At 41.3% G+C, this 19,305-nt stretch overlaps 3 protein-coding genes across 3 annotated transcripts; 1 reads left to right on the top strand and 2 right to left on the bottom strand.

The window, feature by feature from the left end:
• Positions 1–4,475: 4,475 nt before the first annotated feature.
• On the bottom strand, positions 4,476–6,768 carry GGS25DRAFT_479859 (uncharacterized protein). The gene is made up of 2 exons (XM_049260044.1): positions 5,329–6,768; positions 4,476–5,275 (listed from the first exon to the last, which is right to left on the bottom strand). Exons 1-2 carry the CDS (start codon positions 6,189–6,191, stop codon positions 5,038–5,040), a joined length of 1,101 nt encoding a protein of 366 aa, XP_049118553.1. The 5' UTR covers positions 6,192–6,768; the 3' UTR covers positions 4,476–5,037.
• Positions 6,769–6,798: 30 nt separating this feature from the next.
• GGS25DRAFT_479853 (uncharacterized protein) lies at positions 6,799–11,255 on the top strand. The gene is made up of 15 exons (XM_049260043.1): positions 6,799–7,158; positions 7,246–7,464; positions 7,567–7,808; positions 7,935–8,028; positions 8,083–8,296; positions 8,366–8,587; positions 8,691–8,875; positions 8,958–9,135; positions 9,216–9,410; positions 9,476–9,591; positions 9,662–9,761; positions 9,903–10,104; positions 10,211–10,332; positions 10,407–10,593; positions 10,692–11,255. Exons 1-15 carry the CDS (start codon positions 6,889–6,891, stop codon positions 10,906–10,908), a joined length of 2,763 nt encoding a protein of 920 aa, XP_049118552.1. The 5' UTR covers positions 6,799–6,888; the 3' UTR covers positions 10,909–11,255.
• Positions 11,256–12,453: 1,198 nt separating this feature from the next.
• On the bottom strand, positions 12,454–14,064 carry GGS25DRAFT_519078 (uncharacterized protein; the record flags this gene model as incomplete). Its single annotated transcript, XM_049263639.1, has 8 exons — positions 12,454–12,914; positions 13,012–13,105; positions 13,162–13,327; positions 13,379–13,454; positions 13,543–13,657; positions 13,721–13,798; positions 13,867–13,935; positions 14,035–14,064. 8 exons carry the CDS (start codon positions 14,062–14,064, stop codon positions 12,454–12,456), a joined length of 1,089 nt encoding a protein of 362 aa, XP_049118551.1.
• Positions 14,065–19,305: the final 5,241 nt, after the last annotated feature.

Here is a 19,305-nt window from a genome sequence, read left to right as displayed (position 1 = left end):
TGAACTGCTGGTGCCTACATACGTACATGGTATGAAGCCTTGCGCATCATCTCCGCCGGTCGCCAGCACGCTGTGGAGAGAACGGTATTCCGATGAGCGGGGGTGCGAACCACTCACATCCAGCAGACATGTCATCCCGCTGGCCTAGACGCCCAGGCAGGCCGTCTGAATATATGCAATCCATGGTGACGCGAACTGCATTCCCGAGCCGTTCGCCTTTCTGTCGGCATTCTGGCTAACGGGTAGTTGACAAAAAGATGACGCGCGCCGATATGCGTTCCGCATTTTTCCCCTTTTCAATCGGTGCCTAGGGATGCGTTGGCAAGGTCATAGTAGATCTAGAGACCAGTGTAGTGGTGTCGAAGGCGTTTTGAACTTCGCTTCAGAGATGGCCCCGAAGTCCGGTGAGGCGCGCTCCGGCGTGCCTAGGATGGTAAGGAGCGTCCTGGCGATTTTCAACTCTACCTAGGTGCGATTGATTCGATTACACGCACGATGATGACTATCGAGAAGAGATTGTTGTGGTGATGGGCCTTCATCCCGAAGTTACCTACGACCAAGAGTTTCTCAGCAACTTAGGCTGACCCGGATGTTACTTTGGTTGCCCTGGTAACCATATAATCCATTGATATTGCAGTATCTTGAGACAATATAGAGTATGTCAGGTCCAGGATGTAAGTGAAGGTTTAACCTCCCCTTAGCAACGCCTCATCAAGCCTGAGGAAAAGCGCAAATACGTTGCAGAGAAACTCTCGGATGATGCAACCGAGAATAAGCCCACTGCCAGCTACCATCTGAGACATCTCGGGGGAGGCGTTCTGATCTACTCGGGCCGGACACAACGCACTATGATAATAGTTCGTTGTCAATTATGTCATTGATTGAGATCTCACATTCGTCAATATTAGGACTTGGCATGTTCCAAGGCTACCTGTCTATCTATCTATCTAACTATCGTATGAATTTGTTTTCTAATCTAAGTGCATATATCAATTACTGATCTTTTAGTCCTTTTCAGCTGTATTATCCATTTTGGGGGCTCCGTCGTGACCTAGTGTTTGGCAGTAGTGGAATAGAGCAGGAAATAGTCTCCAAAAGTCCTTGTTTCAAGGCAGTGATGATTTCACGATGCTGAATCGGTAAGAGCTCAGCTGTAGATTATATAATTCGGATTTGGTAGCCGTAGCCCCCTTGCTGTCTTACCAACTTTGTAGAGTAGTTAGAGATTTGGGATAGCAAAAGCAAATACTTCTGTCTTGACAACTACATACTTCACGCTCACATAGTTTGCAGGCAATGAAACTCAAGAAAGGAAGATTAGCTTGCTTTGACGTCTTGATCACCGTTGAACTATCTAAACATAGCTGAGCAGCATGATAATCAAGTCTACTTCACAGAGCTCTCGGTACGCTATTCAAGAATCAGGTTAAGGAGGCAGGCAGTTACACACGCGTAACTAGTACTTTTGTTTTCGCTATTATAGCTCTTGTAACACAAGACCTAATTATCATCAAATCAAGTAACCAAAGCGTATGGCTGGGCACTTGCAAGTAAAAGAAATAACTACTATCTACATGCCTATTTGGAGAAATACACTAGGTTATAATTAATCTTACTTTCAGTGCGTTGAGTTGAAAACGTTGAAATAGGAGTGTAGTAGGTAGGTATTATTAATAGATCTCTTTCTGTCACACCCTCTGCTAGTGCTCACCCTACCGAAACATACCTACATAACTACATGGAGGTTATCATCAACTTAAAGCCAACAACACTAATATGTAAATGGATACCCACGTCTCCAAAATCAAGTATTGTGTAGCTGGTAGTTCAGCTAGCCTCCAGTAGTCAACCCTGATATCATTCTCATCAGTATCCAGTCGTCGCCACCTCCACCTCCACCTCCACACTTCACTCTTCAACCTACCTAGGTAGGCATTCTACTAGGCTAGGTACTTTTGGGAGAAGCTAGTTTGCCAGCAGATTTCCTTGTCGAGTTACGAGCCACGACCTTGTCGTGGGCTATTTTCATCTCGGATCCGGGGCCTGAGGGGGGGGGAATGGATACCTATGGATATATGGATAGGGGTGCTCGGACCTAGCAGCTGCATCGGGTAGGTATGTATTATGTGGCTAAGGCTTTTTTGTTGCTAGGACCCTATCAACAACGGGTCCATGAATAGCTCCCATATTTAGCTCGTCGTCGTACAGTCTTTAGCACCTTCCTCTCCTTGTGACAAGCATTGGGGGCGGGGAGAGAGTGGAGGAAGATGATGAACAATGAAGTTGAGGCTAGATAGGTACCCACGCAAGAAAAGAAAAAAAGAATACGGATATGCAAAAAAAAAAAAAAAAAATGCACCGCCAGCCCAACGGACGAATCAGCAGAGATGCAGATATGAATGAAACGTCACTGCAAACCCTAAAGCCTCAGTTGAAATTAGAGCTTCGGTGCCGAATGCTTGGTACAATGGATGAATGTGGGATGGAGATGTTTGCTATGGGGTGGCGTTAGGCTGCGGATCGTCAACGCTATGCACCAGTCAGTGGCTACCTAGGTCCTAGGCAGACTTCCCATGTCAGAGGCCTCACAAGGACTAGCCTTCTTCAATATGGATCTGTAGGTATTTCAACTTGGTGCCCAAAAGTACGCTGCGGGTCTGTTGTGTGTGAGCACTGGCGATGGTGGCGATGAAGGTTTACGTTAGAGACGTTCCAGGGGTAAGAGGTCAGTCAGTCAGTCAGTCAATAAAGCACACAGCTAAGCCATCGTCGATGAGCTGGGCTTGAGTGTGAGTAAACAATGAAAGTATAAACCCACCTGGTAACCTTGGTTACTACCTATTTCTTTTTTCTTTATCATTGTTTTGACAGCCTCCGAGTTGACCGGCCGAAGATTTTCCTCCATCTCGTAACCTAGTAAAGTTGTCTGAAAAAGATGGGCAGATCGGCTAACACACCAGAGCCCTACGAGACACCCAGATGGGGGTCCTGAACCAGAGCCTTGGGTTCTTAGTAGCTACGCTAGCTAAATAGCTGCACGCCTGGGTTGTTTACCTCGTTTTCATCAGTAGTACTATGCAGTTTAATAAGCGTCGCTCCTGGGGCACACAGCAGCTACGTATGTATGTGCATATCGTTGGCGACGTCGTGGGCTCACGAGAGAGATTATTATTTCATCTGATTAGCATCCAGCTGTTCGGTACCCGTAATCTAATGCAAAGCGACGTGGTGGACATCGTAGTTTAACAAGTGTCGGACATATCGAGCAATATGTAGCAGGCTGGGATATACCCTTAATTCCAAATACCTAAACGTAATCCACACACTACTCACTACCTACCCAACAGTGGACTTTCTTCTCTCCATGGAATGTCGTTGTAATACCGCGACACTGTTAGTTATTAGGCCCAATATTCAAAAGTCCCTGCGTTTCTACAGAGCAGGGTCGTCACGTCATAGAAGTGTAGGTAGCTAACAATTTCCCGCCAACCTTGGCTACCTCGGGGACGATACCTAGAGGTCACCGTCATTTCCCGTGTGTTTTACTTCAGGTGGCGCTAATGTCCACCATACTTTCTGATTATGTACGCGGAAACGTTCCAAGGCTTAGTTAGGTAGTTAAGTAGTTAGAACTTAGAATCCCTCGTCCAAACCGCTTTCTTGATCTGGTAGTTTATTATGTGTCCGACCTTTTCTCGAACGTCGTGAAACGGAGAGCTTTCTCTTTCACCGTCCTGCCTCGGGCATTTTATTGGCTGCCGATGGGGGGTTTGTTGGTTGGACTGGTAAGTAAGCCCTTTTTTTTTGTGACGCTTTTTGAACATTTGGTACTACTTTCGCACTTTGATGCGACCTATCATATGCAGTTGGTGCGGAAGGCAACGTGATTTCATAGCCACGCAACTTAGATAGCCGATGCCTTTTTTTGACATCCGTGGATACTACCTAGTAGGTATAGACCTTGTGTGACCCGCAGCTATCCCGCATAGAAATCCAGTCATCCTCTCAGCGTTGTATTCTTGGTTACTTAAGTGTCCATGGTTTAAAATCCTATCTTGCGGTATATATATCGTTCAATTAGAAACGCCACACCATGTGAGTTGGTGTGTTACTCAACTCATGAGCGTATGGAGGTAAAATAGGGGCTACGAAGTTTTGAGTGGTAGGTTGGCGTGGAGTATCTGAAAAGCACTCAGGACCCTTTCATCCTAAATTCAAAACATAGGTAACCACCGCGGGAAATTTTGAAAGATCGTCTGTGCAAAAGATTGTATGTGAGGCTCGCCCGTTTATTTTATGTCTCGGCCATATACATCAGACACACTAATATTTCAAAGTGAGACATGCTCCCCTATATACCTGCCATACCTACATTAGTTTTACGCGGAGTATGGCCACCCACTAGAAATATGCAGAGTATCGATTCCATATCTATGTGTGTCGTAGAATATGCCTTGTGAATGTCTCATCACGCAAAACCCTTCCAGGAGAAAGAAGGGGGCTAAGGGTTGTTGTTCACGATCATCACAAAAGAAGAGAGTGTCTTTTTTTTTCGTATGCTTTTTTTCGACCACCTATGCGAATGCTGATAACTACCTATTATTATACAAAATTGGTAGCCCGTAGGCTACTCAGTAACACGATTTTAGAAACAATGGTATCCTCTTCCCCAAGCCCGTAGCTCCACGATCTGCCGAGTACGCTCACGGAGTTACCGTGATAAAAAAAAACGTAAACGTAGAAACTATAGAACGGGTAACTCAATACAAGTACTCCAAAAAACGCCTTTGAATCAAGTAAACCTCCAAATGCAAAGATATCGAGGGTACTGTAAGTCACAAAGGGAAAATATAAAAAAGAGAGTCGATTCCCGTGCCCTTAACGCCGTGCTCCTTTTCCAAGTCCCCCAACACAGGAGTTTCATATCTGGCCTGACAGCGTGATATCCAAGATTTACCGCCGTAATTTCAAAACATAAAAACTCCTTTGATTTGTTTGGGAACTAAACGGATAGTCGGGGGTATCAATTTAATGTGACTAGTCTTCGTCTTTGAACGTGACGCCTTTATTCTTCAGCTGACTCCGTTGCTTGGTCTTGTTTATCTCTTCATCAAGCAGGGCTTGGGCCTCAGGGTGGTAATCTGTGCGGCGAGTTGGACGGTTCTTCATGGTGTGAAGCTTGAGATGTTGCCGGTAGTTGTCTTTTCGGTTGAACGGCTTGTTCTTGCAGAACGGGCAGTTTGTGATGATAGCCCCTGGGTCATCGGCATGTTTTCTGTGCTTTTTGTTAGTGATGAATTATTAGTAGATGGAGAGATCAGCTCTTACGTATTCTTATGCCTCTTCAAGTGTTCCTGTCGCTTGAAGGGCCCCTTTTGGCAGCCCGGGTAGTTGCACTTGAAAGTAGCGGCGGCGATTCTTTCTATCCTGACACCATGTCTGTGCTGCGTTCTTTGCACTCTTTGCAGGGCCGTAGTCTTTTGCTGGACCTTGTTGATGTTGACTCGCCTCCTGTCGTGAGAGAGGTGCGGCGGTGGAAGGCCGTTCCGATCACGAGCAGAAAGAGGCTGAGATGGAGAAGGCGAAGCTGAGGGATGCCCTCTTCCGAAAAACGATACTGGACTCTCACTAGTCCACGACCACATCGATGCTGGATCTCGAGATGGGTCTTCAAAGTGATACCCTGGGGCAGGCACTGGGTACTGTGGCGACGCAATATAGTTCGAGAAGGAATAATGGCCAAGAGGTTGAGGATTGCCGGCCTCAATAGCTTGTTCTTGAGTTGGCAGAGAAGGATACGTAGCAGGGATCATAGAAGCATAGTTGAACTCCATCGCCTGTGTCTGCATACTGGACTTTCGAGTCGGGCTTGGTGAAGCACTGCCGTATTCCATGTATCGTTGAAACTCTGCCTTAGAGTCTGACGGGAAATAACCTCCTAAGGCTGACGAAGGTGGAGTTAGCTCAAATACTCCCGGTCCTGAATAGGAGACAGAGTCATGGTCCATCGACATGGTGCGAAATCCGGGGGTTGATCGACCAGACGTTGGCGTGAATGGCTCGGGCATAGAACTGGATGTTGAAGCTGAAGAAAAGCTACCTGACGAAGAAGAGCAAGAGAGGCCAGGGTTATCGAGGGGAAACCCTTCAGAGTAACCCACCCTCATATCCATGTGGTGCATTTCCATCATCGTATCTGAATTAGGGTCGGAAGCAAAGATCGTAGTCCAAAAAAGGTTCGACTCCAGGAGCGAATGACAATACCGATACTTGAAGGAGGATAGGTGGCAAAATTCAATGGGAGGAGAGCTTCATGGGATGTTTTGAGGAATGAGGGGATAGATATAGATATATAGATGTGACAAAGACAAAGTGGTAGTGGTACGTCTAATAGAGAGATACTTACCTAGGTATATATCCCTTTGGGGGGGAGACTCAAAAATTGTAAAGCAAATACTAAGTTAGGATAGCTCGGCCAATATACTTAGACATAGGCCCGCAAGGGTACGAATGGCAGGTAACGATTAAGGATAGGAATGAGAACGCGTAGTGGCGGAAAGAGAGGCGTCTGTCTAGAAAGACTCGGTACTTGAAGGATAGACAGTTTCTTCTCTTCAAGCCACCACCTCGACTTGGAGGATGTACATGAACCCAAGTGCCCCCCTGTTGATCACCTCAAACTCCCCCCATTTTGGGACGACGACTATACCTCATTCGGACAGGCACTTGGGCTCAACTGTTTTTTTTGGCACTTGGGTTCAACTTTTTGTCTCTTAAGGTTTATTTTCTCAATTTTCAAACTTAGAACTTTTCAACCTTGCAAATAATTTTTCGAGAACGAAAAATTAACAATTAATTACTAATCAATTGCAACACAACTTTGAGAAAATGATTACATCTATCACAAAGTTCAACATTTTACACATCTTGCTCTTAATCCAATTGATTACTAATCAATTGAAGATGAATTCTGTCCCTCGTACCCCTTTGGTTGACTTAGACCTCGAACAGCTAGAAAACGAAGAAATCACTGCAGGCTTACCTTGGAACGATACGATTCACGAAGCAAATCGTAATCAACCTTCAATTCGCCAAGAAATAGAAGAACTGACAGCTTTAGGCCGTCTATTTTACGCGAATATTGTCGAAGAAGAGAGGGTAAGTAAAGAAAAAAACCGGAGGAAAAGTTAATTACAAATGAATTAATAATTCATTAATAATCAATTACTGATTAATTAACAATAGCCCGAGGCTCACGTAGTGCCAAATAACGATGATCCAGACGATTTAACGTTATTATCTTCGGCCGATTCAGTGTTGAATGGTACTGCTCTAAGAGCTGAAACGTTCGTATGGGTTCCAGCGATGCCAAATTACCCTGAAACAAGCATTAATGGCACTTGTTACGTGATAAGTTGGAAGGATAAAAGCACCCAAGAAAATCCCCAAAAAATCATGGACGAGGTACTACATTTTTTAATTGATTTTTGATTGGTTCTTAATTGATTCTTAATTGATCTTTAATCGATCTTTAATTACTTTTAAACTGTTTGCTAATTCATTTAGGTCGAATTTTGCAGGGCCAAACATGGAAATACAAGACGTTCAACCTCCGTATTTTTTGAGTACTCGCCGGTTTATCGACTGTCATATAAATGCACTGGTGTAAAATGTTGCGAATATCTTCATCCAGAGCTTCGAAATCAATCATATACAGCCGTAACTGATGAGCTTTGGGATAAGAAAGCCAAAATTCAACGCGATATTGAAGAAAAGCTACAACAACAGGCCGGAATGGAAGCAATCACGTAAGTAATATTATTATTTACTCCATTTAAAAGAACTGATAGGTCGAAATAATAACTTGAATGAGTTGTTAATTAATTTCTATTCAATTCTTAATTGATTAATATTTAATTACTAATTCTATTTAGGTATATTCGCGCACACATAAGTGATTTCGAAGATAAAAAAACATGCAAACCGTTTTTACCGACCTGCAGATTAGAAATACAAATAGAACCTGAAGTAAGTACTTATTAAATATAAATTAATGAATAATTCATTATTAATTAATTATAGACTATTTCGGGGATTCCTTATTATATACTTCGCTGTATTAATTCAACGCCGCATTCTCAAACGCCATCAAGCATACAACATTGCTATCGTTTTATTGACCGGAAATACAACTCCGAAATTGACTTGATTCAAAGGATTTTAAATAATACCGACGATATTGAACCAGGGCAATGCTCGTATGTGCAACACAATCAAAAGCACCAAAAGAAATGTTGTAAGTGAAATCTCTAATCGATCTCTAATCGATTTCTAATTGATTTCTAATTGATATTTAATTTATTAGGCTTTGACCATCCGCAAGGAAGGGGGTTAATAAAACCTGCTTCGTGTAACTGCCGATTTGAAGTTATAATTCCAGTTGATTTAGACTTGATTCCTTATATCGCAGTGGTTTGCACCGGTATCCATTGTCATCCCTTGCCGCCACCTAGTAAAATGAAAAAAGACACCATGAAACGCGGAATGGATTTAATTGCATCTATGAAAAATCCACGATTAACTGCAGGTAAGGACAAATATTTTTTACAAACGTATTTCAAATTAACTAAACTAAGTTTTTATTAATTAACAATCAATTTACAATCAAATACTAATAAAATTTATCAAAGCTATGTTTTTAAGTAACCCTGCAGTTAAAGAATGGAAAGATTTGGAAAAAAATCACCCTTCTCTTAACAATCTATCTACCATTCGATATATGATTCGGCTGTCGAAAATGATCCATTACCCATTAGGATCAAGTATTTTAGCCGTACAACGAAAATTCGAACTTCAAAGGGACAGCCCAGATCAAGTACGTACCGCAAATTAATTTATAATTAATTATTAATCAATTATAAATTAATTAATTAATAATTATTTGCTAATTGTCTTAGTACGTTCAAGACATTTACCAGGACGGGATTAACTTCATGATTATATGCTTTAATAAGGGTCAATTGGAGATATTTCAACGATTGCGAACTGTTACAATCGACATGAATTATAAGCATTTATTGGATCGTACCCATCGAGAAATAATTTGGGCAGTCTTCGACGAGAAAATTAGGAAAAGTAAGTGAAAATTTAAATTACCCCAAACGTTTATTAATTAATCTTTAATTGATTATTAATTAATTATTAAATTATTATAGATGTGGCGATTTTTCGCGTAATCACGAATTCCGATAGCGTCCAGATGTATTATTTTATGTTTCGTCGGCTCTTTGCATTTATCAAAGACAAATTTCATTACGAGCTAAAATGGGACCATATCCATAATACTAAAAAGAAAATCGACAATAGTTTCATTGGATTTACAATTGATCAAGATTATAAGTTGATAATTGGTAAGTGAATTTTAATTAAGTTTTAATTAACTCTTAATCAATTAGAAATTCATTAAATGTGTTAGGAATTGGTCTTTACCTTTCGGATGTCGACCCAGCACACGACTGGCTTTGGCATATTCAACGAACAATTCGATACTGTACGGTGCATTTTCAGCGTGGTGTTGAAAAACAAGTTGGGGTACGTGAAATATAATTTATTTGAAATTAATCTCTAATTGATTAATAATCAATTTCTAACGCATTTATAGCCGGCCCGTGATAAGGATTCCGACTTTTCCATGCTTATGGAATTGCTTCACATGTCATCAGAGCTTGAATATCTAAAGCTATGTGATTTCATGGTCAGATGTAAGAACAAAAATTTTCATTTAATTTTTACGATTATTGAGATGGTTTAATAGTTGATCGTTAATTGATTAATAATGGAATGATAATCCATTATTAATCAATTAACAATTCATTCCTAATCGGGTGTTAATTAAATTTTAGTTTTCTGCAATGGAAGATTTGCGAATTGGGCCAAACATAAGTCGAGAACATCAATCCGATGTGGTCTTAATCCATCTTGTTCAAGAATGCCTCGAGAAAACTGGAATTTGTTATCCAGTACCACAAATCCAGCCGAAGTTCAACACCAACGAAGTTATAAGTACGGCGGCCGATACCAATACATTGCAGATTGCATTGAATTGTAAGTTTATTTTTAATTGATTCCCAATTGATTCCTAATTGATTCCTAATTAATCTTTAATTAAATGTATCTTTGTTTTTGTCTTATTTTTTCTAATTGTTTTTAGCAACGAAACCCTTGATTTACAAGATATGGAGGCTGGAGATTTATTTCTTAAATATAATATTTCCGAAACATATCGATCAAATTCCATGTCATCCCGATTAAGTCGCTCAAACCAAAGAAAAGGTGAGTAGTGCAAATTGATTCTAAAAACACATATTTACAATTAATAATTAATTAACAATCAATTAATATTTTAGCAACTAAAGCTGCTAAACGGCGTCGACAAACTAACGATCAATTACTACCTTCTGTTGAGTTTCAACCGAGCCTTCCACCATCAGTTCTAGCGGAAATAGAATATTTAAGCGACTTTTCAACTTCAGGATCGTCTAGAGCGTCGTCAGTTGCTTCAACTGTAAGATCCGTAAGACGACGAAGGGGCAGGTACGTTTTAATTCTCAATTGAGCCGTAATCAATTAATAATTGATTATGGCTGAATTCTTAATCCATTTGAAATTAATTATTAATCGATTTAACTCAGTAACGATTCCCTTCGTCGTCAAGCTTTAGCTAGCTCTCAACCGCCTTCGTCACAAGCTTCAATTATTGAAACTGATTACGATCGTGAGCTAAAAGCTATTAAGATTCGTCAAGAAAAAGCTCGACTTGAAAAATCTGAACAAGAAGTAAGAAGACTAAGATTGGAAAACGATGAAAAGGAATTACGGCTGGCTGAATTGCGTCGACAACAAGGTTAGAAGCTGTAAAGACCTATATGGTTATAGCCTTATTTAGCATCGTCACAATAATCCTTTTACCTTTTTAATAATAATCCTCTCTTTTCATTAATAATATACGCAGTTATAATACTTATTATAAACCGTATATTAAAATGTATATATATTATTTCTTTTCTTTATGAGTAAATAATTCTCTTTTAAATTATTACCTTATTGTTTATGTTAGGACATGGCCATGAACGTAGATAGCCACTCCCGTAGCTATCCATGGCTATTGCCATGTGGGCATCCCCATGGTTGCTGCTGCCACAGCTTGTTGAACCTTATCTGTGTATATATAGCCAGCCTGAGACGTTAGGAGCTCAGCTCTCTTCTTCTCTTCTATATTCTCTATTGACTGATTGTTTGACCTTTTAAGTCCCATCAGTTTAATACTTTAAGGTTAATAAACAACAATAAAATGTATAGCTTGTTAAGACATAAATGACCACTCCCGTGACTATCCAAATAGCTATTGTTATATGTCACCATAGCTACTACCGCTGCTATAATTAAATGTAAGGGCTTAATGGCACCAGTTAAATATTAACAGTCAAAAAAATGTATTGTAAAAAAGGTTAAGAGTTAAGCTTTCGACCCTTAAGCTAGCTACCTAGGTATATATATTTGTACAAATAAGTTTCAACAAGCTGCGGCAACAGCAATGGAAATACCATGTGGCAATAGCTATGGATAGCCACTCCCGTGGCTATCCATCTTTATTTATGTCCTAACATTAAACCTCACTTATCCATATATATATAACTAGTTAAAGAATTAAAAGCTATAGTCTTTTTTTTCTCTTTTACATTTCAGTTAAATTTGCTATATTTATTCCTTAATTAAGTTTTTACAATTATTCTTATTTTAATTCATTTCAAATTAATTCTTAATTTATTATTAATAAATTAATATTTAAGTAAAAAACTATTTGTTATAATATTAAAATTATTTAAGTTAATTAAATATAATAATATATATTAATACTTTTTTATATTTATATATTTTAATTATTTATTATTATTTATTTTATATATATTTAAATTAATTATATTTTTTATAATTTAATAATAATAAAAATATATGTTATATTTTATTATAAGCTTTTTATTATTATTTAATGTTTAATACTTAATAAATTTAAATAACTTTTTTTAATAATTATATTATATAAAAAATATTAAATATTTTAAATAATATATATATATATATATTTTATATTTTAACATTACTTATTAATTAAGTATTATACTTAAATAACCTTTTTTATTAAATATATTATAAAATAAATAATAAATATTTTAAACAAAATATATATATATATATTATATTTAAACATTATTTATTAATTAATTATTAAATTTACGTATTTTTAATAATATATATTATAGGAAAAACAATTAAATAAATAATATAATAATAATATAATTAATACATTCTAAATTCATTCATAATCAATTTTATATTAATCTCTAATCAACTTTTAATCCATTTATTTCAATCATGATTTGTTCTTAAATACACTCATGGAAGTTCCTCGTACCAATCTATCCTGGGCTTAGGTAGATTTTCCATCGGATAGTCACCATCGTAATTGAAAACTTGGTCCATAAATGTCCCTAAGCTGACCACTGTCTCTGTGGGAGCCTCGACTTGACCCCTTGTACGAGATCGTGTGTTAGAGCTAGCTCGAGAGCTGGTTTTTTGGCTCTTTCCAATGGTTGGGCGGATGGTGGCCACGGCAGGAGCGTCGGCGCCGGTGGGAGCGTCAGCGCTGTTGGGAGCGTCGGCGCTGTTGGGAGCGTCGGCGCCGGTGGGAGCGTCGGCGCCGGTGGGAGCGTCGGCGCCGGTGGGAGCGTCGGCGCCGTCGTCCGTGCTATCGGGCTGACTTTTGTCCTCGTCGTCGCTGATGGTGATAGTCTCACATGGCTTCTTGTACCGTTTCCACACCTCGCAAAAGTTATCGGGGGTTTGAGGGGGGCACTCTAGTAACAAATCAATTAGTAAATAATTTAAAATCCATTGTTAATTAATCCCTAATCAATTAAGAATCAATTAAGAATTGAATGTTTGTTCGCTTACCTGCCGCCTTTTTACCCCTCGCCATACACCCGTTACAAGCGCGCCCTAACAGTTTAAGGCGTTTTCGCATGCTAAGACCGTCCATTTGAAGGTTCTGGAGTAAATTAGTAATCAATTTCTAATTAATTAGGAATCAATTCTCAATCTCACCCTTTTTCGTGGAATATCCAAAAGGCCTTCGTCTTGCTCCTCCTCTTGCTTGATTTGGGGCTCTTGGGGTGGTGGTGGCTGTGGTGGTGGCTGTGGTGGTGCCTCCGATGCAGTTGAGCCCCTAGATCGCCGAGACCGTTGCGGTGTGTCCCGAATAGGTGTATCACTAATTGATAAGTAATTGATTAATAATTAATTATTAATGCATTAGACTTACTTGCGCCCCCCCCCCTCGGACTGAGCCCGTCCCTCCTGGTTTTCAGTCGTACGCCGCATGAGCTCCCGATAAAATTCTAAAAATCAATTAACAATCAATTAATAAAAATCAATTAACAATCAATTAATAAAAATCAATTAACAATCAATTAACAATCGTCTTACTGGCAGTCTTTTGGTGTTCAACACTGTTCATCACACCGGCCGGCAATTTTGCTATCTCGTAACCATGTGTGTTTTTAAGGTGATTCCGTAGGTTAGATGGCTGGTATTGTTTCGTCTTTAATCGATTTAAAATCAATTAGCAAACAATTAGCAATTAATTTTAAATGGTGTTACTTACCGCGTTCACGCACATCTCGTCGTCCCCTATACGAGCACGGCAAAATAGCTCCCCTGGAGCTACAATAGGATTCCCATTCTAATTAATCAATTAATTGATTAATAATTAGTTAGGAATCATTTAACAATCGGATATTCGGGACTTACGTCGTCGAGTTCATATTCAGGTAACCCGTCGGGTCGTTTTTCAAAGCTGTTATACAGCTTGTACGCCTCCTATAAAGTATATAATTAATAAATAAATAACATTAAGTAAATGCTGAAGTTAATATGATTAATAATGAATAAGTAATTGATTTAAAATTAATTACGCACCTGGTCTTTGTAATTGAATCGTCCAGACATGTCTTAGAATTAGTGCCTTTTTAGATGTTGTAAAAGTTGAAAATTTTCAGGTTGAAAAGATGAGACTCGAAAGTTCAAATAATCAGGTGGGCCCCTGTCAGTCATGTGGCCAATTGCAGCTCGCTAAATTCCGGATTTTCGTGTCACCGAGCCACATTTCGGGTGGACTTTATAGCGGGGCACTAGGCCTAAAATGGGGGGAGTTTGAGGTGATCTACAGGGGGGCACTTGGGTTCATCTACCTCCTGCTCGACTTGAAGATGGATGGGGCCCATTTAATCCATTTCTCGCATTGTAAATTCAGCTCAGTCAGGTCATTCGTCACAATCCCCCTCAGTTGGGTTGACAAGTCGAGGTCTACATTAGGTCCCAGAGGCTCGGGTCCTATTTTGCAACGTACAAATCCTTGCAATGGCAACCAACACGCATGACCCTACCAGCCACTATGGGTTGGATCTTGGTCCTTTGACGGGGCCTAATGTAGTAAATTTAGAAAACATTTCTAGCATCCATGGGTAGTGCTTTTTTGCGCAAACAGGAAATCTAGTAGGCGTAGCAAGCATCCACAACAGTCAACTGACCCTCTTCAGAATTAGGTACTACTAGGTAGGTAGGTGTTAGGTTAGGTATAGGAGGTATCGATCCTGTACAATCGTGGATCAGAAAAGCACGTACTATGCAAAGATCTACGAGACAAGCGTGTGTTGGAGAGTTTCCTGAACTTGCTCAACAGAGGAGAGAGAGTGTTCTGGTGTGTACCGATGTGTAGAGTCGTCTTCACCAAATGGAATGGATATCCAGGAATGGATCATATAGCCCCGCAGTGTACTTTTTATCAAACGCTCGTCATTGGTAAGACATGGAGCGATTAGGCCAGTTTAGAGACATGGCTTGCCCTAGTCGGGCCAGTACCATTGAGCAATAAACGTTAGACATTGACAAGAGGGTACATTCTACTGTAGGTCTTTGACTCTTTGCCTGCAAGAAGAGACTGGGACATACAGCTGTCGAGCATGGTAACCAGCAACGTGAATGCAAGAGACGACTCATGGACATGACACCGCCGAACCGTTGCAGATGCAGATGATAGGAAGATGAGTGCAGGTACATACATAGGTAGGTAGCGGAACAGTTTGCTGGCAGTTTGTTTGTCGTCACATCGCTTCCATAGGCAGACAGTGATCTTGAAGGCATCGGGACTAACTATACCAACTATACCTATTTTCAACATTGGGAACTATCAAATTCCGCTAGTTCCAGCAAGGACGGCGATCAGATGCGTGAGATGGACGCGCTATTCCAAGATTCAAATATGGATTATTAGTGATCGTGTGCGTGCCTGTTCGGGGTCAGTGAAGGAGGGAGGGAGTCTTGGCAGATCTCGTTCCTGACTAAATCAAATCACCTATCCATCTATGTAGCATTTGTGTTCCTGGCGGCGATCTTGCTTAAGCCTTAGGTCAAAGCCCAGATGGTGACCAGAGAGTTCTTGCGGATGGCTAATTATTAGTAATTGTATACGAAATACCTACTTCCCAAGAAGTAGATACTAGATAGATAGAGGTAGGTAGAACCTTGCCCTACGACCCTTCGCACATTGAGTAAGGGGGGCCATAACGCAGGGACATAGTTCGTCTTAGGCCAGGAACGGGTTCCTCCTCCCATGATGGATGTCTCAAGAAATGCGATTGTTGTCGAGTGTAAAATGCATGTCAGAAATCATCGATGTCATAGAGTAGATTCCCCAGACTTCATCCTGGCCCACGGTGCTTATTTTCCTTATACATACAAACCAGTGTCCCAGTCAACGCGCTAAACAACAAATCTCCTGAGTCCCCCCAGTAGCCATATTGGGACATTTGGAGCTGAAGACTCAGGAAGGATAGGAAGGGCGTATCTATCCCAAATCATTAAAACAGTTAAAGGGCGGAACAATTATTTGCTTTATTGAGTGGATACTGATACTTTAATGAACCCCAGATTCTAATGAGATTCTCTCGTTGCTGGAGAGATCAAGAAAGACTTTTACGTAGTAGAAGTTTCGGTGTTAGGTGAATGCGCGAAGATGCCCCAGGATTGGTACTTGCATAGATCTCGAGGAGTCGAGAGGCTCACCCGGAGATCATACACTGAGCTCTCTCCACTGATCTACATAATCTTGCTGGTTCAAGTAAACCGCATTACCCAATACAACCCTAACATATTGTGCATTAAATACAACTTCGATACATTAGATACATGTATACATCGTAAACGTCCTCGGGCAAGAACAGCACAACGGGACGCCGAGGCTCAAATTACATGCAACCTGCATCAAAGGATAGCATGGTCAAATATTTTAATAACAACAGCTTCTAAACTGCCTACCTATGTAAGCTGTGTAAGGCTCCTTTTTTTTTTTTTCTCTATTTTCGTTGAATGCTGTAGCGAATACCATTGGACTTTTCCCAGAATTGCATATAGTTATCCTCCACCCCACAAATGTCTCAAAAAATGTTGACAATGATGGCACGACTTGCCGAACCAAGAGGCAGCCGGGCCGGCTACGACTGATCGATCTATCGGGTACTATCTGCACTGTGTAAGTAGCCATACCTACGGGACACACACAATTCAAAGCATCGAGTTCGCTACATACCTACCTAGTACCTACCTTACCTACATACATATGTAATAAGTAAATACCTACCAACTTCATATCGAAGATTTGATTAGCGGGACTGTTTGCCAACAGATAATATGGCACGGTTCACCTCGGCATTATTACAGTTCATCCGTAGGGTTTTGTGACTGGTCGTATCTTTGACAGGTTGGGGGGATGCCTTACTATGTACAACGAAGTTCCTTAGCACCCTCCAGGGGTAGGGAGTATGATAGGCTGTGTGGCGTCCGCGTCGCGACCTGTCATTCACTTATTTCCAGCGTATCTTTTCCCGGGGAATTCCTTGCGTTGTACCTTTGTAGCTTGCAACACCACACACAGACACTCACTTTCAGACTCACACACACTCGTCTCCATGCTTGACAGTTATGGAGGGTTCAAGCCCAGACACCGTCTAGGCCATGTGTCTATCTTGCTGTGTAACTTCTCCTCCTTATCTTCTTCACCTTTCGGCGGTATTAGATTCTCGTAGCAGATCTCGTCCAATTCTAGCATTTCAGGCGTCCGTGCCTGAAGAAACTATACCTATTATCCTCCCTAGATTACCGATCGTTCCTGGTTCAAGTTCAACATTTTGCCCCTGGTTTAAGGAAGTTGGTAGGCTACTCTATAGTCCACATATGGATTCGCTTTGATAAACGTTAGAGTGGGAGAGGCTCTGCTTCTTGGTGTGACCGGCTGGACGTGTCTGGATACCCGGTTAGTATCCAGGATGAAAGATGATCTATTTGCATTACGCATCCGTAGAGGCTCTGTACGCAATCAAGCGACCACACCAACACACCTGGCGTGTCGGGACCGAATATTCTACTTCAACAGCTAGCGAGCTTTGTTCTGTAGCCATTATTAGCTACTAACCTACCAGTCACCTACCCATACGGCACCGCCTGTCAAATCAGTACGAGGCGTTTCACGTACAACCTCAAAGCACCCAAGCAAACATGCCTAATATAGTAATATGACGGCTAATGATAATCTTTAGTCGCTTCGCCGTTGAAAAAAAAACGTACCCGGATAAAGCCTAGGTCGCAAAGAGAAGAGCCACCAGACTAGTCCTGATCAATTTCAAGCGTCAACACGGAGCCGATCCGAACACTTGCGTCCCAGTCCCGTACATACAACCCTCTCTCTCCTAAACAACCTCGGACAACAGTATCCACAACAGACCCATACAGACGGACACCTACAGGTAAGGTACTTTGGGGAATATCCAAAAGACCTCGCATGTGTAACACATCACATCCTACCTAACCTTGAGAAATCACAGAGATGTTCCCAGCGTAGACACGATGCAAGATCGACGGGACAGAAAGAGGTCTGGCCATCTGGTGCGTGCCACAAGCGTTTCTCTTCAGCTGCATGCTACATTTGCAGGCTGCTGCTGTTGTGCTCGGACGGGGGAAGCATCCCGTGTTCGAGGGTACGACGCAAGAGCGTTCATTCGCCCCGGTGACATCTTGGCCATGCAATGCAGCTGGACCGAACTGTTAAAGAATGGCGTCCGATGATCTCAGCCTCTTTTTTTTTTTCAATTCATGGCAGAAAATTGTCATCGATGTAAATGCTGACGAATGTCACTCACCTCCCAGCAGCGAAGACGCCTAGGTATGCCGTTGCTGCAGGTGATAGATCACAGTATTCATCTTGATGCTTCTCGATGGAGATCGGTTGGCGGCAAAGGTGAAAAATTAAATGAAGGCGGGTAGGCATAGGTAGGCATTGACTTTGGAGGCTCTACCGCCACCGAGGGTTCGTACAGATGGCTATATGCGTGAGAAAGTTGGGGATTTGCACAATGTAGTAAAGATTTCTCGTCAAATACGTATAAAAGACCTAACCTATTCGGCATCCTTCATCAACATCCTCATCGAAGTCCAGAGCATTATTACCCAGTTGTCCATTGATATATACCTATCTTACCTAACAGTCTACCTGTGTACTCAAAGAGTTCGGAATAATTCTCCCTTGACTAACCTTGAAGTTTTCTTCTTCCAACTACTACCTACCTACCTACAACCACAATTCGACCCAAACCCCTTAACCGAAACCAACCAATATGTGCACCCTACACATCGAGAGTTTCAACTGCGAGAAGCAGTGCCTGTGGAAGGAGACGGAAGAGAAATGCGACCAGTCCCCGAACTGCGGCCACCGACAAAGGGGTGTCGATTACGCCGCGGGAGGTTTTCGGATTATACAGAACCCAGCACCCACATATGCGGGCCAGTGTCCTCTTCACCCGAAAGAATGGGGACGCTGAAAGGGTTCCCGAGGTCTCTTTGAATAAGCTGCCTGGATGAAGGTTAGTGGGTTTCTTGTCACACTCTTCTAATTGGGGACGGTTATGGGCTTAATCTAATACTTGTGCCTTATACCTGTAGTTGCAGCTCTGGGTGCTGGAGACCACATGGATGCGAAACTCAGGGTATTGACTGGTATAAAGAGCTACAGGGCTAAAGACTTGGGTTACTATTTATAAACCTGGGATGGATAACTACAATCCAAGCGCAATTTCTGCCATAATCTTTCCGAGGAGTATCTCATAACCTTACATACAAACTTGCTCATTTTCCTACCAC

This window comes from Hypoxylon fragiforme (genome assembly GCF_022984875.1).
Source record: "Hypoxylon fragiforme strain CBS 206.31 chromosome Unknown GGS25scaffold_3, whole genome shotgun sequence".
Classification (NCBI taxonomy): Eukaryota; Fungi; Ascomycota; class Sordariomycetes; order Xylariales; family Hypoxylaceae; genus Hypoxylon; species Hypoxylon fragiforme.
Note: the sequence above shows the minus strand (reverse complement) of the source record. Positions and strands in the feature narration are given on the sequence as shown.